The sequence below is a fragment of the Conger conger genome, chromosome 4 (assembly GCF_963514075.1).
Source record: "Conger conger chromosome 4, fConCon1.1, whole genome shotgun sequence".
Classification (NCBI taxonomy): domain Eukaryota; kingdom Metazoa; phylum Chordata; class Actinopteri; order Anguilliformes; family Congridae; genus Conger; species Conger conger.
The window spans coordinates 37,291,542-37,317,943 of record NC_083763.1 but is presented as its reverse complement, the minus strand read 5'-3'; the positions used below and the strand labels follow the sequence as shown (position 1 = coordinate 37,317,943).

Here is a 26,402-nt window from a genome sequence, read left to right as displayed (position 1 = left end):
CCATATGGTTCTCGTGGCTGCTATAGGCACCCTAACCAGAAGAAAAAGATGATGAAATAATAAGAAAAGGTAGAAACACACTGTGTGCATATGCAACTTCGCTGCTTGTAAGTAAGCAGGGGAATAATAGCCTATTTTCTTGTAGAAACTACAAAAATGGTATTGGTAAGATTCACAGAGACATAATATGTTTACCCCTGTAGGCTCGCTGGGATGTCTCTCCCACAAATGCCAATAGAAAACCGACATTACTCCAAGGATGAATATTCACTTCAACAGTCACACAAAAGTAGCCATGACCAGCTTACTTTTGATTTCAAATTATGTGTAGAGTGCTAGGCATTGGGGGTGAAATAAAGTAGCTGAAGCTGTATCCCACAAAAGCTTTGTCTACTGAACTTGTCTATTTCCACTGGCATGCTTGTCACAGTTCCTGAAGCAATGTCATAGCGGTAAGAATGTCTTGAAGTCTCTCTCATTTTACGAGAGTTTCCCAAAATTTTGTTACCAAATTAATACGATGAATTTAAATTTTTACCACGTATTTTCCAAGTATTGCATGCAACATGTTAAAATGGCTTTGCAGGCGACTGGTAGAGCATAAATATTAGCCTAGTACAGTTAGGCTACCTAAAACAACGAGTTCCACTAGCCTACCACAAATGTGGATCTTTCATATTTTTAGCAGTTTAGTAGTTTTAGAAGTTATCAAATGTTCAACTACTTCTGTGTAATTGTGCGTCAAATCATACATGCTCAATAACCTTTTTTTACCATACAATTTTATTGTAGCTATAATATATGTACTGTAGCTAGTTATTCAGCAAAGCAATAGCACCGGGGAAGAGAAAAAAACCAAACATTATATATTATATAAGGAGCATAATGTCTTGACAGCTTTACTGTTACAGGAAAGTTTCAAAGAGTTGATATATTTAATATATCAATACTATATATCAATAATAATACAACATATTTGCTGAATACCAATAAAAAAGAAAAATATGTAAATATTATTTTATTTCAAATAAATTAAAAACCTTATGGCTTGACTGTGATTATCCCCAATATCAAATATTTCTGCTCTGGTAATCAATATCAATTGAAAGATTTTTATTGATATAATCACTCCCTACTCCCCAGCTAGACCAGCTCTGGTCGCCTTATGGTTCCCTCACTACGAGCACCTGGCGGTCGTGCTGCACGTTCACGCCTGTTTTCCGTTCTGGTTCCTCAGTGGTGGAATGACTTGCCTACCGCTGTCAGGACAGCAGAATCCCTCCCCCTATTTCGACACAGCACCTTTTCAAACTGTACCTTAGTCCTTGGTCCTGATTTCCCCCCCCCTCCCCATTTCTGATATCCCTCTTGTCTAACCCAAAAAAATGTGATGCTTTAGCATGTGGAAGAACCTACGCACTTGTAAGTCGCTTTGGATTCAAAGCGTCTGCCAAATGACTAAAATGTCAATGCAAATGTAATCATAAATATCAGACCAGGGCCTCGTTTCCCGATAACGGTGTCTCTGTCATGTCTCATGCTTGTCACGTCATGTTTCATGTTTTGTTATTGTCTTAGTTATTTTATTGTCATGTCACGTATTATGTTAGTCTAGTCTCGCCACGTTTTTATGTTTTATTTCTTGTTACGTTTCATTGTCAAGTCATGTTACATTTCATTATTAGTTGTTACAACTTAATTGTTAGTCTTGTCATGTCACATTATATAGTTTTTTCATGTCATAGTTTTGCAAACTTGTTATGTCACGATTTATGTTTGTTTCATGTTATGTTGTTCTGTTCATTGATTAGCATACTCTTTTTCATGTCTTTCTGCAAACCTTGCATTCATGCTTTTTCTCTCTCTCCCTTTCTGTCACTCACGCTTCCCTAATTGTCTTTGTCAATGTCCTTGTCTTCTTATTAATCTATTAACTTTAGATCAGGATTGGGTAATACTAATTCTAACCATTTGTTCATGTTACATTTACGTTTCTTGTGCATGTAATTTACTAACTTACTAACACTAGGGCAGGATAGGTTAATTACTGACGATTACTAATTATCTTGTTAACTTGTTAATCCTCCACACCGGATTTCCATTCACATGCTGCTCTCAAGCTAATTGTCTGCACCTGTCTACACCTGCATATAAGCTCAGATCCATTTCTTGTCTTTGCGAAATTGTTGCCTCCTGGTCATCAGTGCACGGTTAAGTGGTTTGGCAAGCTATTGTTGACCCGTGAAGAGCCAAGCCTGTTTATTGACCATCGTTATTGACTTCTGTTTTGTTGACCATTGCCTGCCTGTACCACAAACTCTTGCCTGCTGTCTTTGTGCTTCTGCCCTGCAGAGCGGACTTCGGTCTTGACTCTTGAGCCTGCCTGCCGTCCGTCTGCACTACTGCCCCGCTGACAGCTTTCCTGGTTACTGGACTATTTGCATGGTGTACCAATTACAAGACTGCCTTCTCCCTCGGTACTGTACTTTTGTTTTGGCTGGATTTCACGTGCATGAACTTTGCTTGTTTTTCGACGACGCTCACTGGACATGCCCTGAATAAAGCCCTTACGGGACGATTACATCTCTGTTGTCTGAGTTGTGCATTTTTGCACCCGTCTCAGTCTCTTAGCGTTTTATGAAGACTCGAAAGGTATACCTTACTAAAGTTTACTTTTCTAGGCATGTTTCCCAAACTATCCCTTAGGAGGTTGCTTAAGGCATAGTTTCTCCATACGATGTTACTAGGCCCATCAATGACTCCAGCATTGATTATTCACTCCATGCAGCGACTGCTTGACTGCATTAGGAGAGAAAGTAGTGTTATTTATCAATAAAACACGGCAGGAATGCTTACAAATATTGCATTTATCACAACTGATGGGAACCTATTAATAGAATTAAAAACTTACAAACTGAATTATCCAACCGCACATATAATTTTTGCAAAATGGGTGCAAGAATGCCACCTGGCAATACACCTTCTTTGGCATTTCATGTTTTATTTACATTATATTAATATCTTTGTCAAGGTGCCTTAAATGACTTTGCAATCAGGGTTTATTCAATGAGCGCACCAACAAGCAAAACACACCAACATGAAAACAACATAAGCTATGGAAAAATTTTTTACCACAACTTCACAGCAAACGAAATGGAGACATTGCTAGAGGAGGTGGTGGTGAATAATTAAACATTATCTTCCAGTTTTAGGACTACGGTTAAACATCGCTCCAGCCCACAGTGAGAATGGCACATCTTCAGTTTATAAATAAAATTTAAAAGGCAATTAGGCTACATGTTCAATAAAGTGAAACTATCGTAATATACAATTTTATTATTTGCAAGAAAACACTCCCATTAATGTGGTACTTTAGTAATATTAGTCAACTACAACTGTAGAATTATTAGTGTACATATTGCTTAACAGATTGAGATAACTTGGATTGAGATAACTTGGATAACAGCTGGTTTTGGAGGCTTGCAGTTGTAACATTGGTGGCCACTGGTGAGCTGACAACATCGATAGGGTATAGCTAAGAGTGGTCCAGACCAACCTGACGAAAGTATCACTTACAGAAGGTATACTTAACTAAGAACATTTCGGGAAACACGCTGAAACGTTAAGGTAATCACTGCGGCTTTTTGCTATAGAGCGCTTTCCAGGATAACATCTACATATAATTGTATAGGACACCTCCTTCACTTCATTCGTAAATAAGAATTTATTACTTAAAGACCAGACTATGTCCCATTGCATATAGGGAAAAGCTTTAAACCTGAATGAGATACAAGCTACAACTACTACTAAATCCTTTAAAAATATTCCTCAGAAGTATGATTTAATAAACTGTTTGGCCAATAAAAATGTTACTTGATGTTACCAGAGGCACTGGGCAAAATGTACCTTTAGGAGCAGATTGTAGTAGCATTTTAACACCAATATTAAAAAAATAAGGGTTTGTTTTTGTATTTAATATCTCTATTATTCCATATAAAATAACTGTGGGCAGTAAAATTGTACTTTTCAAGAAGTGCTTGGCACAAAAGCATCTGCTTATGAATGTTGGCAAGTTTAGTTGGGATTTTATATATCTCATAGTTCCATCAAAGTAGAAAATGTAAACCATATTAAAAACATATGAAGGTTCCACGCTGAGGTAGGATTCTTGAAAAATTGCTTCATGAAAGTGTTGAAGTAGACAAGTCTAAGTACTTCAGACCCCCAGGTTTGAGATCATTCCTTAAAACAGATTTCTTAATTGGGTAGGACTTGTATTTCCAAAAATGGTTGTCATAATAAACATAGGGCGGCATGTAAAATAATGGTTAAGGTACATGACTGGGACACACAAGGTAGTGACTTTTAACAAATCTCCAAAATGTGAGAAATCCATTTGAAAATCCATTTTTACAATACATATTTTCTTCTGTAAGAATTGTGGCTAAATGTTTATTATTATGCATTACATTAATGGCATTTGGCAGACGCTTTTATCCAGAGCGACGAACAGTTGATTAGACTAGCAGGAGCAATGCAGGGTTAAGGGCCTTGCTCAAGGGCCCAACGGCTATGCGGATCTTACTGTGGCTACACTGGGATTTGAACCACCGACCGTGGGGTCCCAGTCATGTACCTTAACCACTACGCTACAGGCTGCCTAAATTCCCCATCACACCTGATCAACTACTGTCAGTAACATGAAAAGATACAAGTTGCATTATGCCATTCTTCGCATTATCGTCCTGAAATTGCCAGAGGCTTGTGAATTGTCTAGAAAATTTTAATTCACCAGCATGACAGCTCGCAACACGCCAGACACTGGCCGGAAAATATGGGCCAAAATATTGTAAAATAAAGTTACAAATGCTCAAGCACAGTCGAAATGGAAGATTTTTCTCACTGAAAATATATTTTGTATTTGAGTGGCTACATTTGAGTGTCTGATGGGCTTAGAAACAATGAAACCAGAAACTGGACAAATCCCTTTCAAATCTGATGATTATCTCAGCATTCTGTGTCTCGGCAGGTTTCCAAAAAGGACATTTGGAGACTCCAAAATGAAACTAAATGATATTATGGGTAATTTGAGGTGTAAAATATGATAGATTGATTGCATAAAATATAAAACACTTTTTATCTTACATTGGACCATCGCCATGAAAAGGACATTACCCTGATTTGTGTAGCCTGTGGATTCCCAAAACACCTGAGGCCTTGTTTTTTTTTTTTTGGTTTGTTTTTTCCACCCCACATGTTACAAAATAAGGAACATTGGTTGCTAAAGCATGTTAACATGTTGTAAATTATGTTAACAGTGCCAATACTGCTCAATAGTGTCAAAAGCTTTAAAAATCTAAGAAAAGAATGAAACTGTCATTTAAATCTCAAGATCAGAGTAATCAATTAAATCAAGGACCAATCTAATGTAATTTGCTATGCATCTCCCCCTCATGAATCCAGACTGTGTCTCATCAATGATGTCAGAAAGTCCATCCTCGATTTAAAAAGAGAGCAAGAACTTTATCATCGTTATTCAAAAGAGAAATGGGTAGCCAGTTTTCCAATAACGACGTGTCCTTATGTAATTTAGGGATCAATCAGACTTTGAGAGTCAAGGAGGGTGGGAGATGGGTTTCATTAACACCTTCTAAATCAACTTTATATAAGAAAGAAGCCAAATCATGGCACATATCTTTGCAGAATTCAGAGGTTAAGCCATCATTTCCATATAATTTTTTATAGTATATAACATCAGTTCGTGACACAGGGAAATCGGGCCCTAGTCTCCTTGATTTTGTGAACGGCTGTTTACTGTTCGATATTTTGGGACAGACCAGTGTTCTTTGATCCTGTTCCTTTTGCTTGCCGTGTAAAATTACCATAGAAACGGGATCAACTGTGACTGCCATGCATATGATTATATATATTTTTTTTTTAAACTTTTTTTGTGCCCTAAAACATTGTATGGCTGTGGTTTTGATCTTATTACATCCACCCCCATTATGCACTGGCACTACTATTCTACACCACACTGCTCAGTACTCCATCATACTACAGTACTCTAAACTACACAGCATACCTTATAAGGCTCATCATTTTCTGAGTTCCGGGAGTTTTTCGGTTTTTATTTTCCACACAACTAAAAAACGCACTCACTTGCCCAGTGGCCTCACATACACACATGGACCCAATGGAGCATGCAAAACAATACCCATGATTCCCACTTTTAAAGCTGCATACCCTCATTTACCAACAATGGCAACGATCCAGAGAGCCAAATCCACAATAGATTTTAATTCCAAACATTTCAAAGGTGGAGAAACATCATTAAGAAAATCTAAAACCAACAATGATGAGCCTTGCTTGTACTACACTACATTATTCTATAGTTCACCACACTCTATTACAGCTCCTCCACACAGGTACCTATTGAGCTTTGCCTTCTTTGCCTCCATGTCCAGAGTGACATACTGCTCCCGCCTGAATAACTGGTTGGTCCCAACATCAAGGGCAACCCGCAGTTTCCATTGAAGATGCAGCCTGTGGGTACTATTAGTGTGGGGTCTTTGTCATTGTCCGCCACAGAGAGCAGAGCAATGACCCTCTGTTGTGTCTATTGTGCACTTTACCAGCACTGCTAATCTCACACACCCAGATTATCCTGCACACACACACACACACACAGATTACCTGCTCTAATCTAATGCACAGGGATTATCCTGGAGGTGAAGCATCTACAGAGGCTGCCCTCATTCCCACATTCTGACACAGTTTATAACTGTATAGGCCACAATCAGATAGCTCCAACCCCTTTAGGACAAACGTGCTGTTCTTTGATAGGTCAATTAGTGTTTCTCAGCTGAATCTGGTCCTTTAAATATGAACTATGACTAAAATTCTGCTTATTTCTTTGTTTTATCTGGAAGGTGTTTTATTAACAGTTTAAAATTTTATAATATTCTATATACATAACAACACTGCCAGCGTAGTACACTGAGTCAGTGCATACTGCCTTTCCCTTGGCTGTTATATCTGCCGCTGTTTCCTTTATTGATATTCATGTCAAGGAGAGTGCCATCAGACCAGAGGCCAGAGACAGGTCTAAAGCCCAATGCTCCTTTAGCTCCCAGTTTTCCTTTTTGCTATTGTGATTGTTACGCATATTACACAATATAGATATCTAACTATATATATATATATATATAAGTATGTGTATTACATATTTAATTTCAGACACTGATACCACGATTGAAGTTATAAAAAAAAAAAAAAAAGTTATTGTATATATTGTGCACAAGCGAACCCAGCTGGTCAATCAGTGTGATAATAAGCAGCAGTCAATGGCATGTACTTTGGAAGGGAGCACATGCTTGTCTGTGCTTTCCCAATTCCAAAATCCAGGCTATGATGAGCATTGAAGCAGGAGCATGATTGAGAATTCAAAATTGGAGAGAAAAAGCCTTTAAAAAGAATAATCTACAATATATAGGCCCCAGTGGCGGCTGCTGGCCATCATTTTTGGTGAAACAAACCCACCGTCACCCCTGGTGAAAATTGAACCCCTGTTATTGCCATGCTTTACTTGTTCACCAAGGCTGTTTTGAGGTGATAAACACTGACCACATCACACAGCCATCTTAAATTACAAACAAGTTTCAATTAAACTGATCACTATGGTCATGCCAGTTAAATTGAACTGTCTTCTCTTAAATGATCAACACAAGAATACAATGACAATAGTCATCTACTCATCACATTTATTAATAGTCATATTATGTAATCCATCACCTATGTACAGTGGTGTGAAGAAGTGTTTGCCCCCTTCCTGATTTCTTTTTTTTTTTTGCATGTTTGTCACACTTAAATGTTTCAGATCAAACAAATTTAAATATTAGTCAAAGACAACACAAGTAAACACAAAATGCAGTTTAAATGAAGGTTTTTATTAAGGGAGAAAAAAAATCCAAACCTACATGACCCTGTGTGAAAAAGTGATTGCCCCCTAAACCTAATAACTGGTTTGGCCACCCTTAGCAGCAACAACTGCAATCAAGCATTTGAAATAACTTGCAATGAGTCTCTTACAGCGCTGTGGAGGAATTTTGGCCCACTCATCTTTGCAGAATTGTTGCAATTCAGCCACATTGGAGGGTTTTCAAGCATGAACCGCCTTTTTAAGGTCATGCCACAGCATCTCAATAGGATTCAGGTCAGGACTTTGACTAGGCCAGTCTTCATTTTGTTTTTCTTCAGCCATTCAGAGGTGGACTTGCTGGTGTGTTTTGGATCATTGTCCTGCTGCAGAACCCAAGTTCGTTTCAGCTTGAGGTCACGAACAGATGGCCGGACATTCTCCTTCAGGATTTTTTGGTAGACAGCAGAATTCATGGTTCCATTCATCACAGCAAGTCTTCCAGGTCCTGAAGCAGCAAAACAGCCCCAGACCATCACACTACCACCACCATATTTTACTGTTGGTATGATGTTCTTTTTCTGAAATGCGGTGTTACTTTTACGCCAGATGTAATGGGACACACACCTTCCAAAAAATTCTACTTTTGTCTCGTCAGACCACAGAGTATTTTCCCAAAAGTCTTGGGGATCATCAAGATGTTTTCTGGCAAAATTGAGACAAGCCTTAATGTTCTTTTTGCTCAGCAGTGGTTTTGTCTTGGAACTCTGCCATGCAGGCCATTTTTGCCCAGTCTCTTTCTTATGGTGGAGTCATGAACACTGACCTTAACTGAGGCAAGTGAGGCCTGCAGTTCTTTGGATGTTGTTGTGGGGTCTTTTGCGACCTCTTGGATGAGTCGTCGCTGCGCTCTTGGGGTAATTTTGGTCGGCCGGCCACTCCTGGGAAGGTTCACCACTGTTCCATGTTTTCGCCATTTGTGGATAATGGCTCTCACTGTGGTTCGCTGGAGTCCCAAAGCTTTAGAAATGGCTTTATAACCTTTTCCAGACTGATAGATCTCAATTACTTTCTTTGTCATTTGTTCCTGAATTTCTTTAGATCTCGGCATGATGTCTAGCCTTTGAGGATCATTTGGTCTACTTCACTTTGTCAGGCAGGTCCTATTTAAATGATTTCTTGATTGAGAACAGGTATGGCAGTAATCAGGCCTGGGTGTGGCTAGAGAAATTGAACTCAGGTTTGATAAACCACAGTTATGTTTTAACGGGGGGGCAATCACTTTTTCACACAGGGCCATGTAGGTTTGGATTTTTTTTCTCCCTTAATAATAAAAACTGCATTTTGTGTTTACTTTTGTGTTTACTTTTGTTGGACAAACATGCAAAAAAATAAGAAATCAGGAAGGGGGCAAACACTTTTTCACACCACTGTATATTCAATAGATAAACAAAATGATTGTTGCAATCAGGTGTTATATTGTAAAAAACTAAAACAACTGAGGGTGCACATATTCCACATAACTGTGGCATTGTTAGTTCAACAGGACCTTTGATTGACTGTGCTCCAATTGAGAGAAGATGGTTGAAATTGACTTCTTACAAATGGTAAAAGGTCAATCTCAACCATCTTCAGAAAAATGTTATACTTTGGTTGATTCCATTCCACTGAATCATTAATAAAGTGCACTACTTTACGCATGTTGGAAAATAAAGCTTACGTAAATAACTATTATTTTTTAATTTATAGCACTTTGTGTGAATATTAATCAAGGGTGCCAATAACTCTGGAGCCCACTGTATGTGTGTATAGTTCCATCTTGCCCATGCAGAAAACAGTACATGCAGCAGAAAGTAGGGGGAGCATGCAGATGTCAGGTCGAGCAACAGGAGGCACCAGCTTGCAGGGAGACTCACTTTTCTCAATGCTGACTGTGAGGTGGGAGTGCATCCTTTCCCCCATGGTGGGGTCCCCGCCATGCCCAGAATCCTGGCTAAGGGGGGTCAACACTAACTGCTCTGGGGCCGCAGGAGAGAACAACAAACAAGACAGGAAATAAATGCCAATGCTGCAGCATATTACTGGCTAAGTGACCCTCTATCTGTCTGTCAACGAACTCAAGCAGGAGAGAAATTTGTGTCCGGCCAATAGTTTCGGAGAGCGTATATGAGTGTGTGTGTGTGTGTGTGTGTGTGTGGGTGGCGGGGGGGGGTTGTTCATTGACATGGTTCACTTGAAAATAAATACCTTGGTGTCAAAGTGCCATGGTGTCAGAATCCATGGTTGCCACTAGAGGGCAGCAAATGATTAATCTTAGACTGTCATCTTGAATTTGAGGCTGTCCATATTGGGCGATCCATGTACGAGTTACATCCCAAGCCCTCCATTTTAGGGGACCAAAAGTAATTGGACAGTTAGCTTCTCAGCTCTTTCTGACTAGTCAGGTGCATTCATTCAACCGCTTCCTTAGTGCAGGTAGAAGAAAGCCTTATCTCATCTTGTTGACTTTGGATTAATTTTGACAGTCAAGGAAGCCATTATGGGGCAGATTAAAAAGTAACAGTCAGAGACATAGGCCCGACGTATGTTTGGTGTATGTTTGGGACCATTGCTTTGCTGTGGGATGAAGCACTGTCCAATGAGTTTGGAGTTATTTGATTGAAGTTGAACAGATTTAATACTTCTGAACACTTCAGGATTCATTCTGCTCCTGCAGCAGTTACATTATCAATGAAGACAAGTGAGCCAGCACCTGTAACTTCTATAAATTGGTGCAATGACAACTTTTTGTTGTTAAATGTATCTAAAACTAAGGAGCTGATAACTGATTCCAGGATTTAATCATAGAGTAAGATACATGGAGAATGTTGGAATTGTTAACTCGTACAAATATCTGGGTGCAGTGTTCGACAACCAACTTAAGTGGGATGTACACACTGAAGGGATTGTCAAACAGGGCCAGCAGAGGGTAGAAGATCTCTTTTTCCATTGGTACAATGATTATTCGTTGTTTTTATTAATCTTTTCTTTTAAGCATTTTAACATTTTCTTTTATCTGTTGGTTCAATGTCTTGTCACTGAATGATAAAAACTGTTATATGAATAATATTCTGCTCCAAGATTATTGGAACTAAGCAGAGACTCAGGCTCCTTTTATGACCAACAAACTTTGAGGAAAACAGAGTATACTGGATCTTTCAGAGCACATCTTGGCATGTGAATTTTCATTGTTGCCATCAGGGCGTCGGTATGCCTTACCTGCTTGTAAAAGTAATGGTAATTGTCCTTTATCTCCTCTGAGGTCCAGACTTTGCTCTTGCCATCAAGTCAATCTTGGTCTCTTCTGTCCGCAAAGACAGAATTCTGTAGTTAAATTTTGGCCAGCCAGTTTTGCAGTTAACTAGTGGTTTTCATCCTGCAGTGTATCCTCTATAGATCTGTTTGTAGTCAACTGCGGACAATCACTGACAAATCCACGCTGACCCCCTTCAGAGTGTTTTTCTTGATTGTGGTGAGAATTCTTTGATCATCAACTGTAGCGGTCTTCCTTTGCCGACCAGCCCAACTGCAATTACTGAGCTCTCCAGTGCTCTCTTTCTTCTTAATGATGTTTCAAACTATTTATTTTGGTAACCCTATTTTAGGGCCTTGACTGTCATTGGCACAAATAAAGAACTAAAAAAACGAGAATCAAGACTAGATACTGAAAGTTTTCTTATATCGGCACAAAGGATGCAGTGGAGTACACATGCCTAATCAGAAACAGCCAAGAAGCCAACTGTCCAATTACTTTCGGTCCAATAAAATGGGGAGATAAAATGGATGTAATTCCTACATGGATCACCCAATATGGATGTAAATACCCTTAAATTAAAGATGTCAATCTGCACATATCCATTATTTTATTTCAAAACAAATGTGTTGGGAGTAGAGAGCCAAAAGAACATAAATTGTGCCACTGCACTGTAGATACAGTATACAAGGTATTCAGATATCCAACACCTCATGATTCTGGGATAGTACATTGTTATAGCCTGTTTGTACAGATATATTGTTTAGGCTGCCCAAAGTTGCTGGTTACATATTAATCAGTGTCTGAACATGAGCCACAATGTCAGGTTTATGTTTTACAGGCTACTGTAGCCTTCTATGCAAGTATACTGGTGCTTGAAACGTACAAGCTATGTTGTAACTTTAAATGGATTAACCACATAAGATCTGTGATTGGCTTTGTGGAAATATTTCCGGGGACAAGCACTGCAGGTGTGTAGGTGCGTTTTATTCTTCTTCTTCCGCTGTTTTGGTAAATTCTGGCCAAACTTCCTGGTCGTTTTTGTTGAAACTTTGCAATATGGTACATTTTTGCGCATTCGGACAACCAACAGACCAATTTCATGGTGGTGCCACAATAAGCCACGACTCATTTTGACCTATAACTCTTGAACTGTATGGGCTAACTTATTTTGCTTTCAGATTCCTTGGCTCAAGACGAACAAAAAAACCTCTTGGACCAAAAAGATGCATCTGGGATGATTTCCCGCCATTTTTTATTTAGTAAAATTCCTACTGGAATTCCAATGGCTAGCTTATTTTCCCCCAGATTTCTCACTTGAAACTTGGTATATAGCTAATGGTGCATGATTTAATAAAACTAAAATGGTTTGACAAAAAATGATAAAAACCAAGATGGCTCTATTGTCAGGTAAACATAAAATAAAAATCAGTTTCGTCCCTGACAAACTTGCTACAGGTTGCCAGTGTATCATCGTGAACAGTGTGTCCTTTGTTTTATAATATCAATCATCAATCTAGAACTAATCTCCTGAACGATGCTCTGGTTAGCTAGCTAGTTAGCCTACCGTTCTAAAAACTAGTTCGGCTAGGCTCGTGTTCTGAACCTATACGGTCAGGAAGCAAAGTCAGGAAAGGTACGATGTAGGGATTTTTGTATATATGAATAACGCCAGTTTAGAGATTATTAAACTTAATTTTGAAGGAATGCATGGGTGAATGAATTACTACTGCTATGTGTTGGATCAGCAGAACACTGGCCTTTCCATAGATGTGTCTGTGATAACTAAATTGCTCACATGCTGGTATCTTCCATAGGGTCCAAGCATTCACATTTCAGCTGTCAGTGTTCTTGTAGCTATATTAGTTCTTAACTGAACTCACGGAACTCAATAGATAAAAAATCTTTATGCTTTTTCATAGTCTCATGGTACCTTTCATCAAATAAGAACCTGCACCCATTGCGAGATCCTGACCAATCAGTTGTAACATTCAATATAAAATGCATATAATATTCATCAGTACAACAACAGCATTTTGTTTTGTTTTGTTTTCAATATTTTCATGGTTCGATTAACCAGCTACATTTAATCAAATAAAAATCTCCAGTAACAGGCTGAGTAGTAATTGGCTACTCGCTGAACAACAGATATTGTAACTAATGGACACTACCTGAGAAATGGCATGGAATAATATAGACTACCTGTAGACAATTGCGCGCTTCTTTTTTTAAACACTGTCTGTGTTTCAAAAAATCTGTTAGGTTCAGACAAACACCAGACTGGGCTCTCTGTTTAAAACAGCTTTACTTAAACAAAACCCACTCATCTCTAAATATTTCAGTAAAACATATTGCCGGTACGACAACCAGACTGACAATACTGGGTTTGTTGGGGCTCTAACCCTGTGCAGGGGGTTCAAGTGCCAAGGAGTCCCATCATCCTGACGAGGCTCCTACCAGTATGACCACAGGTTGTTCTGGTGGTGGACATGTTTGATTCTGACCGAGTCTCCTGCCGACAGACAAGGGGATTGTACTTTGTGGGAGGCATTGTACCTCCGTTTCATCTGGGCCTGTGAGCTTCGGACCTGAGATCTGGCTTTCTGGAGCCATGGGCTCCAACGCGAAGGGTCAGGCTTGGCTCTCAAGCAGTCCAGTAGTTGAGTTAGCTCCCAGCCGATCATGAGCAGAGCTGGTGACACCCCTATGGTGTAGCACTTGGGACTCCTGGACCGTCAGGAGATTTTGGATGAGTGCATAGCTGAAGGTTTTCCTGTCCTCCAGACAGGCTCGTCTTGTTCAGTCTGCGTTAGGTCTGTTCCCCGACCCCCAGGTTGCTAGCAGTGCAGTCAATGGCTGATGGTCCGTGCGGACAGTGAAGGCTCTGCCGTACAAATAGACACGCCAGTGTTCATATGCCCATAGGCAAGTGAGGGCCTCCCTCTCCACCACTGAATTATTTTTTTGCAGCCAAGGTAACGGTCGGGCCAGGAGGTGGCAACTTGCAGGACATGTAGACCCACAGTGTCAGTCAGTGTAAAGTTCAGGGAATGGAACAGATATGGAAAGACCATAATGTTAGTTCCTTGTTGCATGACGTAGACCTTGGCGTCTGGGGCACACTGGCGATTATACTCCACAGGAAGGCAGGCTACTCCGAGAATAGAAATAGGGGCATGGCCATTGCCCAACAGGGAGCTGGCTGCCACTTCCAGGGGCATGTGGCTGAAGTAGTGGTTGGAGGTAGACTTATTTAGTGATATCAATGAGGAGAGGTAAGGGGGCTCCGCCCACGCGGCAATTTCAATGTCTGAATGCTGGCTGCGGCTCTGCACTGTATTGATGGGAATAGCAGCAGTAGAGGACTGTGCAGGGGGAGAATGACAAGTGATTCAACTTATTGCAATTACGGCAGGACAGGGCATGATTGGTCTCTGGTGACATGTTTAGTAGAGCCACAGTTGCCACATTACTTGGACACACTCTGTCTTGGCACACCTTTATTTTTTGTACATCTAAACTGTCGCAGTCCACAGCTGTGTCCTGAGCCACTGCCTGAACAGCCTGTGAGGAGGAAATCACAGGCTCTTGCACAGCACAAGATAACTTTCAGGCCTCCATTAGAGCCTTTTCTAGCTGTTTTCCAATCACTATTGCATCGGCTAATGTTATGGAATCCGGTCCTAACATAATCTCTCTCAGCTGAGAGCAGGATGTTCTCTCTATCAGCTGGTCCACTATAATTTCATCCTCTAAAACCTTGAAAGCGCAATGTTCTGTAATGTAATATTGAGCAAACTTTCAGGTTCTCAAAACATCAAAACAGTAAATACGTTGACTACGTTGTGAGTTTCGCAAAAATCCATTGTCTGTCCAAGCTGCAGAAGTGTGCACTTTCTAGGGTCTGGAAAATCCACTTTCACCAAAGCTAATCAAATAGTCGTCAAATAATGTTAGCCATCTATCCCAAGTAACAGCTGGGTTGCCGTGAACAGGTAGAAAAGGAGGCTGGGGCAGTAAAACTAAATCAGCCATCCTTGTTTACCAAAAGTTAGGTTCAGACAAACACCAGACCGAGCTTTCTGTTTCAAAGAGCTTTACTTTACAAAACCGACTCACAACTCTCTCTTAACGTTGGCATAAAGCATACTGGTGATACAACAATCGTACGACTAATCATAAAGGCACAGTAGCCTATTAGCTAGACATAACAACCTGGTTGCTCATTTGCATGGAAATGTAACAAGCAATCAGTGTTTCAACATTTATGGCTAGTCTACTATTATTCAAGGACACTAGCTTGCGTTTTAATTTTACAATTGGTTTAGGTAGGCTATTCAACTCCCAGCCACGGCCCGCAATAGCACAATCCCATCCAGTTGTTTGAGCTTGTTTTGACGAGGTCCCTTATTTGTATCAAAAGCTGGCAATACCACTCGTCAAACTGAAACAAAATGTCATTTCTTATTGTCATTTTCCCCTTAAAACCCATCTCATGCTGTTTTTTTATTTCATTTAGTTCAAAGCCAATAAAAATACAGGTGACATTTCTGATTCAGATCAAAGAGTGTTTTCAGCCATGTGCCTCTCATCTAGGGGTGGCTCAGAGTTCAGAGCAGTTGTCTGGCAGTGGGAGGGTTTGATCCCACCCTGGGTGTTTCAAAGTGTCCCTGAGCAAGACACCTAACCCCAAATGCTCCTGATGAGCTGGTTGGTGCCTTGCATGGCAACCAACCAGTTGGTGTGTGTGAGTGTGTGTATGAATGGGTGAATGAGAAGCATCAACTGTACAGCGCTTTGGATAAAGGCGCTATATAAATGGCAACCATTTACCATCTATGGTGTGTGCTTGCAGCACAGCTGTTTTAATTTCACATCCATCAACATGTTTCAGTCACATAGCCTATGCCGCCATTGTAAGGTCAGCCGTTGGTGGAAAAGGTAACGTTGCAGATAGCAAGAAAGTCAGATTTTATCTTCCCAACTTGCTGTAGTCTGATACTTCTCAACTTGCTCTGTAATTATCTTGCATGATTTATACTGGCTCTAACAATTCCATGGGATCAAGAAAGCCTTTATTTAGCTCAGAAAATTAAGAGACAACATAGTAATGTGATATGCTGTGAAATATGCTCCTTTCTGGATGAATCACACTTGTCTATAACTTGCGTTTAGAGGATCGCTATCGTTTTCCCTCATCTAGATATTTGTCATGGGGCTTTTGTTGCACATTGTATCACATAGTTGCTGAACCTAAGTTTAATGCAAAATATTTACACTGAAGTTTTTACAGATTTTCTTCTTCAAAATGTTGCTTGCCATAGCCTACTCCACCGTGTTTTTGAGTCAGTGGTGCCGCAAAATCATGTTAATTTGGCAAATATTAAATTCGACAACCCCACTGCTGTAGATTGACCACAACTCCAATCAAAATATAGAACAGTCTTAAAACGTGAAACCTCCCCCCTCACCAAATTTGCATGAGTGAGAGGCCGGGGTTCAAATCCCACTTTTTTTTCTTTTTTTTTTGCCACATTTTTCTCTCATTACATATGGTTTATGGAAATGCTATGGTAGTGTTAGAAAAAGGAGGAAAAATAATGCTTTCTTATTTGCTTAATGAACAGAAGAAGTGAATGAACAGAAGAACAGGGTTAAAACTGGGTGAGGAACAGCCAAACTCTGCTTCCAAGGTGACGTTGCTGAAGACAATTTAATGTCAGGAGTCAAACACCATGGCAAGACTGAGCACAGCAACAATACACAAAGTAGTTATACTGCATCAGCAAGGTCTCTCCCAGGCAGAAATTTCAAGGCAGACAGGGGTTTCCAAATGTACTGTCCAAGCTCTGTTGAAGAAGCACAAAGAAACGGGCAACGTTGAGGACCGTAGACACAGTGATCAGCCATGGAAACTTATTGCAGCAGATGAAAAGCACATCATGCTTACTTTCCTTCGCAATCGGAAGATGTCCAGCAGTGCCAACAGAATTGGCAGAAACCAATGGGACCCAGGCACACCCATCTTCTGCGGGGAGAAGTCTGGTCAGAAGTGGTCTTCATGGAAGAATTGCGGCCAAAAAGTCATACCTCTGACATGGAAACAAGGCCAAGTAACGCAAATATGCACGAAAACACAGGAACTGGGGTGCAGAAAAATGGCAGCAGGTTCTCTGGACTGATGAATCAAAATGTGAAATATTTGGCTGTAGCAGAAGGAAGTTTGTTCACCAAAGGGCTGGAGAGCGGTACAAGAATGAGTGTGTGCAGGCAACAGTGAAGCATGGTGGCTGCATTTCTGCAAATGAAGTTGGGGATTTGGTCAGAATTAATGGTCTCTTCAATGCTGAGAAGTACAGGCAGATACTTATCCATCATGCAATACCATCAGGGAGGCATCTGATTGGCCCCAAATGTATTCTACAGCAGTACAATGACCCCAAGCGTACAGCCAGTGTCATTAAGAACTATCTTCAGCGTAAAGAAGAACAAGGAGTCCTGGAAGTGATGGTAAGGCCCCCACAGAGCCCTGATCTCAACATCATCGAGTCTGTCTGGGATTACATTTGAGACTGCCTAAATCCACAGAAGAACTGTGGCTAGTTCTCCAAGATGTTTGGCCTACCTGCCGAGTTCCTTCAAAAACTGTGTGCAAGTATACCGAGAAGAATTGATGCTGTTTTGAAGGCTGGTCACACCAAATAATGATTTGATCTGTTCATTCACGTCTTCTGTTCATGCATTTTGTTAATTGATCAAAATAAACTATTAACATTTCTATCTAAAGCATTCTTATTTTACAGCATTTGTTCACACCTGCCTAAAACTTTTGCACAGTACTTGTATGTCGGTTCTTTACTTTTGGAGAAGTAAGCATTTCAAATTTATCGTCCTATTTTCAACCGGTTGAGAATGTTCCCCCCGTAGTTCCCTGTAGTGTGTCACACAAGGATAACCACTCTCCTTATCCCTCCCCTATAATTCATGACCCACAGTTTGTGCCACTAGCTGGAAGGCAACACAATGCAAATATTTCACTAACGTTAGGTTCACTTAAAAGTAGATTGCCTTTTAAGGACTGACTATTTTTGGTGATATAAATTTCGCCTTATCTAGCTAACTAGTTTGCTTTAACAAGGCGACGTTATCGATAACGTTAGCTAGCTAGTTTGTTTACATAAGGATGTTATCGTCACGCTTCTATTTTTTTTTGTTAACTTTGCTAGCTAACTAGCAAAAATGATCTTTGGATAAGTCAGCATCCTTACCTTCGCTATCGATAGGTGATATACTTAGTTAGCTACTTGTGAAAATTCAGTCCCCAAAGATGAGAGCGTATCATGGCAATAGCTATGGTACCAAACAACTATTTATGGAAAGTGGGAGCACGGTCTGTCAATCACGCATCTAATTGACTGTTCTCATTACCGTGCCCAGACAGTTGAGGTGAAACTGGGTTCCATTTTTGCTTAATGACCTGAAACCTGAAATTCAGTGTGACAAATATGCAATAACAGAGAAAATCAGGAATTGGGCAAATACATGCATGATGCTCTTTTGCACTTTGCACAAGAAATACGTACTACAATATACTACATCTAATTCTCCTTGGCAAACCACAGCAATACCCAGCCATTTTTTCATTATGTTTATTTGATTTATGTTGCATAATTGATGTTACAAGGATATCACAAAAAGTTAAAGTAATGTATTTTTTAATTACTCAAATCTTTCCATCACCTTTGATGTACAAGCATGTACAAGTGTCATATTGGAATAATTGAAAAATAAATGCTCCCATTACTCTTATCTCCTTTATAAACTTTTCCTTAATGCCATTTTACCATTTAAAAATATGGGGAGAAACTAGAAAAAAGGAAGATATTATATGCATGTATGTTTCTTAAACTTGTTAAATTAATAGTTTTTTAATGTCTATGTTAAAAGAATTTCTAATATTGTTCAAGTAGAAAACAAGTATTTCATATAATCGAACGACAGTTTAAATAAAATATCTTAAATCCCTTATATTGGATGTAATGCTGGTTTTATAGGTTTTATAGACATATCTATAAAATGTCAAACCCTTGCGAAAGTTCTCTCACGAATCGAAATGTCTTCACTGTATCTCAACATCCCAGTGTTTTTGGCATTTCTGTTGCCCTATAAATTATCCCCTTTCCCTCTATATATTTGAATTTCGTCTCCTTAATGCATTCTTTGGCAGAGCATCTTCCTTTTTATTTCCTACATGCAATTCACGTGCATATTAGTGTTATTTCATACAACAAATCTTGATGAGACGAACAAGACTATTAATATATATTTGTCCGTCGGCAATATTATTCTTGGTTTCATCAGCGACACTTCGCCAACACTTCGTCAAATTTTATTTGAATCAACAATTTGAAGCCTACCTTCTGCTACAGTAGCCTATCCCTTTAAATTCGCCGGCACTACAAGATGCAAGCAACTGATAAGCCTGAAAAACAGGAAGGTGAGATAAAAAATAAATAAATTTTAAAAAAGTGCCTAAAGGAGAGATTAACATGTACCACAGTGATGGAAAGTGTGGCGTAAAAAAGGAAATGCGAATGGTCCAAAGCATACCACCTCATCTGTTAAACATGGTGGAGGGGGTGTTACAAGCAGGAACTGAAGATGGCTGCAGTTCAGGCCTGGCAGAGCATCTCCAGTTATCTTCCCGGGATGAAAATACCCTTAAATTAAAGCTGACAGCCTGCACATCAACAGAACCAAAATAACAAAATATGTCACTGTCCAATGAATTATGGTGCTCACTGTATTTTACACCAAGGTTTTTGCTGATTATTCTCTTAAATGTTGCTATAGCCTACTTGTTGCATTTTCAATGTATATTGAGTGTATTTTTGGTTTTTTAACATGAATAATTTGTGCCAAACTGTTTCTCCTCCTTTTTATTTGAAAAAAGTTTTAGGCATTCCCTTTGAATACTGTCCTACTCCACTATTATTTATATATAAAATATTGTATTCTTCTGTTAAAGGATTCCAAATAAAATGTGTATTGGCCACATAAGGAACTTGTACTTGAATATTTTTCTGACAAGATAATTTTTTTTTTACTTACTGAAGTAATTTTAGGAAGGCTACTTTTTCTTCTACTTGAGTACATTCTCTTAAAATTTATACCTGAGCAAAGTTTCTAAATATACTACCATCTGAATACTCTTCCATCTACCCACCTCTCAATATATACAAAAACAGAAGGCAAAAGAATGGTCGAAAAAACAGGCAAGAAGGTCAAAAATCAAGAAAATCAAAAGGCGAAAGTACAAAAGGGCGTAGGCAAAAATCGTAGTCCGTAAACAAAGCAGAATATCAAAAACCAGAAAATCAGAATGGCAAACAAAACAAGAGGGTAAGGCAGGCTCAGAAATCAAAGGCGAAGGGGTGTCTTTCTGGAATCTCAAGAATTAGACATACGATGAATTCGGCACTAAAACTGATCAACGTTCTGACACTGGTTCAAACAGAGACTGAGGTTTAAATACTTGAGGGGAGGTGACAATGTAGGCGGGGCTGGGAAAAAGGTGGGCTAAACAAATAGACAACAGGTGGGGAAACATAATAGGGTAATAACATAATAACGGGAGGGAGACGAAAACGGGGACTGGATGCATGTAACCAAACATGTAAAACATACGGCTCCGGATTAGGGAGTAGACATTTGCATTGATTGAAGACAGTCACAGAGTGATAGTCACAGACAGGTGCAAACACTTCGCTGAAACTAAGCGAGTAATTAGGGATAGCATAGGGAGGCGGAGTTATAGAAAAGTGCAGAAAAACTAAGAGATTGCGTTAGTGAATTAGTTACGTGAATATTTCTAAACTACCCAATAAAAGTGATTGTTAGTTTGTTAGTTAGACAGACAGTAAGTGTATTAATCGGATTAGTACTGTACAATACCTAGATTAGTAGTAGTTAGTAAGAATAGTGCTTTACAACATTTAACTACCAAGACAAAGCAGGAAATAAGAATCTCGAGTTTTGGAAGGAATGTTTGAAAACCCGAAACTACCGTAAACACCCGAATAGTGGGACACGCAGACAGGGGAGTGACTCGGCTGGTAAACATTCAGACGCAGACATAACGGGGGATGACAAATGAGAACTGTAATGGAAAACAATAACCGAGGATGTATGAAAAATGAATAAATAACAAGAATAAACATAAATACACACAGGACAGATACAGAAACATTACAATATGCCTCTAAATCAAGGTGTGTAACAGACTTACATTTGCTGAAGCTCAACAATAAAGTGGACTATTTATATTACTCCTATTATTGTCCTTCCAGTTCTTAGACTAGAGTTCAATAGTCTAAAGTTGGGTTCGACATAATTATACTGTTTAAAGTAGGCTACTGTGGAAAAGTTAACAGAAAAGCGTTTATCTCTAGCGTAGTTTACCTAGGCGAAGTACTTTCTGTAATATAGCATGTAGGCTAGCTCTTTTACCACTTTTGTGTCAAAGCCATTTGCTTCCGAAATCTTCTGATATGTGGCGCATACTGCACTCATACAGTAGCCTACATAGGCATAGTTTACGCGTATCATTTGTAGGCTATATTTCCGTAGGTAAACGCGCAGATTTTCCGGTTAAAAAAACCTTTTAATCCGTATTCAGGAATCAGGGCGTAAATTAAATGTGTAGCCGTTATTTACAGTGGGGCAAAAAAGTATTTAGTCAGCCACCAATTGTGCAAGTTCTCCCACTTAAAAAGATGAGAGAGGCCTGTAATTTTCATCATAGGTACACTTCAACTATGAGAGTCAGAATGGGGGGAAAGAATCCAGAAAATCACATTGTAGGATTTTTAATGAATTAATTGGTAAATTCCTCGGTAAAATAAGTATTTGGTCACCTACAAACAAGCAAGATTTCTGACTCTCACAGACCTGTAACTTCTTCTTGAAGAGGCTCCTCTGTCCTCCACTCGTTACCTGTATTAATGGCACCTGTTTGAACTCGTTATCAGTTATCAGTATAAAACAGACACCTGTCCACAACCTCAAACAGTCACACTCCAAACTCCACTATGGCCAAGACCAAAGAGCTGTCAAAGGACACCAGAAACAAAATTGTAGACCTGCACCAGGCTGGGAAGCCTGAATCTGCAATAGGTAAGCAGCTTGGTGTGAAGAAATCAACTGTGGGAGCAATTATTAGAAAATGGAAGACATACAAGACCACTGATAATCTCCCTCGATCTGGGGCTGCACGCAAGATCTCACCCCGTGGGGTCAAAATGATCACAAGAACGGTGAGCAAAAATCCCAGAACCACACGGGGGGACCTAGTGAATGACCTGCAGAGAGCTGGGACCAAAGTAACAAAGGCTACCATCAGTAACACACTACGCCGCCAGGGACTCAAATCCTGCAGTGCCAGACGTGTCCCTCTGCTTAAGCCAGTACATGTCCAGGCCCGTCTGAAATTTGCTAGAGAGCATTTGGATGATCCAGAAGAGGATTGGGAGAATGTCATATGGTCAGATGAAACCAAAATAGAACTTTTTGGTAAAAACTCAACTTGTCGTGTTTGGAGGAGAAAGAATGCTGAGTTGCATCCAAAGAACACCATACCTACTGTGAAGCATGGGGGGGCATCATGCTTTGAGGCTGTTTTTCTGCAAAGGGACCAGGACGACTGTGTAAAGGAAAGAATGAATGGGGCCATGTATCGTGAGAGTTTGAGTGAAAACCTCCTTCCATCAGCAAGGGCATTGAAGATGAAACGTGGCTGGGTCTTTCAGCATGACAATGATCCCAAACACACAGCCCGGGCAACGAAGGAGTGGCTTCGTAAGAAGCATTTCAAGGTCCTGGAGTGGCCTAGCCAGTCTCCAGATCTCAACCCCATAGAAAATCTTTGGAGGGAGTTGAAAGTCCGTGTTGCCCAGCGACAGCCCCAAAACATCACTGCTCTAGAGGAGATCTGCATGGAGGAATGGGCCAAAATACCAGCAACAGTGTGTGAAAACTTACAGAAAACGTTTGACCTCTGTCATTGCCAACAAAGGGTATATAACAAAGTATTGAGATTAACTTTTGTTATTGACCAAATACTTATTTTCCACCATAATTTGCAAATAAATTCTTTAAAAATCAGACAATGTGATTTTCTGGATTTTTTTTCTCTCTCATTTTGTCTCTCATAGTTGAGGCATACCTATGATGAAAATTACAGGCCTCTCATCTTTTTAATTGGGAGAACTTGCACAATTGGTGGCTGACTAAATACTTTTTTGCCCCACTGTAGCCTACTAAAACGCGAACAGGACCAATATAGCCGGACGAATTAATTGGCCATTTTTGGAATGTTGTCCTCACAGAGTCCAGTGTCTAGCTGCCACCGTTGGTATAGCTGTAAGCTATTTTAGAATTTAAGTACGTCACCTGAATCATTTTTGCAGCCCGGATCAAATTGGTTTATCCAAGCAAGGATTAGGTCATTTTAGAATCTTCATCTTCACATACTCCAGCTAGCAGGCGGCGTCGTTCCTTGTTGAACAGTAACTACGTCACGGAGACCAGTACATTTTTGGAGTCCGGCTCAAATTTGTTGTGACAGCGCCTCATAGTTTGTGACTGGTGAATCGTGACAAGCTGGCTCGCCTTCAAACGATGCGCAAGCCTGGGGTTACTTTCACTTTACCATCTTGTGTTTAAAAGATTATATATATATATATATATATATATATATATATATATATATATATATATGATGAAAGCGAAGATATTGTTTTAAAAAATGAAGATGAAAGCCTAAAACAGCCCAAGATAAACATTTTTACATAAACATCGATGTATGTTAAATTGGCCGTCGCGACTGATTATGATAGAATGGGTCATATCTGCATCCTAAAGTCGTAAACTTTGATTATTTTAAAACCACTTCTACAAATGAAAAAGAAAGTGCACTTTCACAGTGCACAGTCAACGCTCTGGGATTTAGTTAAGAAAAAAAGTGTTCTTTAGGCGTATTCTTAACGTCTTTTTGTGAGAGCTGACAGCTCTGCGCAACCGACATAGGGCATTTCGACAATGCAATAGAATAAACGACCGAAAGTAAAAGACAACATATTATACTGATTTCATTCAGTTTCCCGAGCCGCAACACAGGCGTCAAGTGAAGTTTCTACAGAAAAGGGTGCCACTCGGTAAACATACAAGTTGCATGTGATGCCAGCTACAGAGTAGGCTGTAGTTAAATAACATGGGAGCAAATTACAGCTACATTTGGAGCAACTGTATTTCGTATCACCGCTTACTCATTACGGATGCATGGCTTCTAGCCGGCAGTGTTTAATTTGAATATTACAAATCGCAAACTGCTTAACTCTACTATAAGGTGTAGGCCATTAGGTGTGTACCAATGAGAATGCCATCTAGTAGTTCCAATATTTAAAAAATCTTTTTCATATCAAAATCATATTTATTTTATCACAACATAGGCCAAGAATTCTAATTTTATCTGCGAACAAGAATTTTCCCACTCCTCAGATACCCACTGAAACCTTGGCTTCTGACACCTGTGGCCAGCCCACGTAGAGCTGGCGAGCGCAAAACGACACAAAATGAAAATGAGCAGGTGGATGAGAACGATAGCTAAATCACTGCTTGCCAACATGAACATGCTTGAGACATGTGATCGTGCCTTGCAATTACGATGTATGTGAAATGCTCCAGAATAAATGTATCCTATACAACGCGGACCTCAGGTCGAATGTCGCAACTTTTCAGAAACAGCCTGTCAGCCATAGGCCTACGTCTCTCCTTGAACAGCAATGCTACACAACGGCATGCCAGGTTTAAATCTGTCAGTGACCTGCAATGCTACACAAGGGTATTTCAGGTGTATGTCTGTCTGTGAGCTGCAATTCTACACAACGGTCTATAAAGCGCACATTTGTCTGTGAACTGCAATGCTACGCAACCGTCCGTCAGGCTTATGTCAGTCTGTGAGCTGCAATGCTGCGGGTGAAGGTATGTCTCTGTGCATGTTCTGTATCTGCTTGCTCACACCAGGCCTGGTGGTTTTGTTGAATCCTCTCTCTCTCTCTCTCTCTCTCTCTCTCTCTCTCTCTCAAGCAAAGGACTTAGAACATAAGAACAGGTTTGGCCAATGGCATCCACACTTAGCCTAGTCTTAGTGGCTCTGCATCAGCTTATCTTCCAGTGTCTGCACAGCGCCAGTGTAAAATACAATACATAGTTTAACGGTGTCTAGATCAAGCTTGTGTCAAGCAAACTACGATTAGATACGGCAGGCATGAGCAGGTTCACTACAGCCCTTGTCTGTATTTCCTGTCCTGTTCACCTGCGCTTGCGTCCCGTGCCAATCCCGCGGCACACCAAATTGATCTTGGCAATAACAATGCGTAGCAACAACGCTGCAACAAGGAAATTTGCGAAGCATCATCTGCTCCGCAACCTACACAAGACGGCCATTCATATTCGTTTCTGTATGCAAATAATTATCTGCCAAATACTGCACAGACATAACATTCAATACTTGTTTACTTATTAAAAGAATCTATGGGTAACCTATAATAACTACATTTGACTTTAAATCCGCTGCCAATCGGTTAGACCGCGAACGCGGTGCTTCTGTCCTCAATGCTACGCTTACCTCCTTCGCTGTGGATCTTCTTGGACCGTCTGTTAAAATACATATTGAAAACGTCTGTGTCGGACCGAGGGGACAACGCGGACAAGCTGGCATACTCCAAGCTCACGGGCAGAGCTGGCTATTGCGGGGGAGACGGCAGTCTGCGGGCGCTGGGAAAGCGCTCATCACCACCAAAGGTCCAGCTTTCGTTCCTCAACCTCAGCACCGGAAATAATATCGCCCTCTGCTGGTATGAATTCAGCTGAAAAAGCCAGTTACTCAAAGTACCAGACTCATAGACATGCATATACACCGATCAGCCACAACATTAAAACCAGGGATAACATTAAAAACCCCTGCTTAAACCAGTTTAAAGCATTGAAATGAAAATGGAACTCAATGGGAAAAAAATAGACGTGATCATGAAAGTATGGCTGCTGAGCGCAATGGGACCCTCCTAGCCAGTTCTTAATCACATGACAATTTCCTTGATGATGAAGTGTCTTGAAGACCACTTCTTCAAGATGGAA

General features: G+C 40.1%; 1 protein-coding gene across 3 annotated transcripts in view; it reads right to left on the bottom strand.

The window, feature by feature from the left end:
• The window catches only part of atp8a2 (ATPase phospholipid transporting 8A2), a 241,996-nt gene extending 215,920 nt beyond the window's left edge, over positions 1-26,076 (bottom strand). Inside the window, exons 1-3 of one of the 3 annotated variants that reach the window (XM_061239652.1) lie at positions 25,894-26,012; positions 11,174-11,258; positions 9,832-9,933 (exon numbers count right to left, since the gene is read on the bottom strand). In XM_061239652.1, the coding sequence (XP_061095636.1) occupies positions 9,832-9,877 (46 nt within the window). In that variant the 5' untranslated portion in view covers positions 9,878-9,933; positions 11,174-11,258; positions 25,894-26,012. Of the gene's footprint in view, positions 1-9,831; positions 9,934-11,173; positions 11,259-25,893 lie in introns of all 3 variants that reach the window. The other 2 variants (XM_061239651.1, XM_061239653.1) reach the window with 2 other exon arrangements.
• Positions 26,077-26,402: the final 326 nt, after the last annotated feature.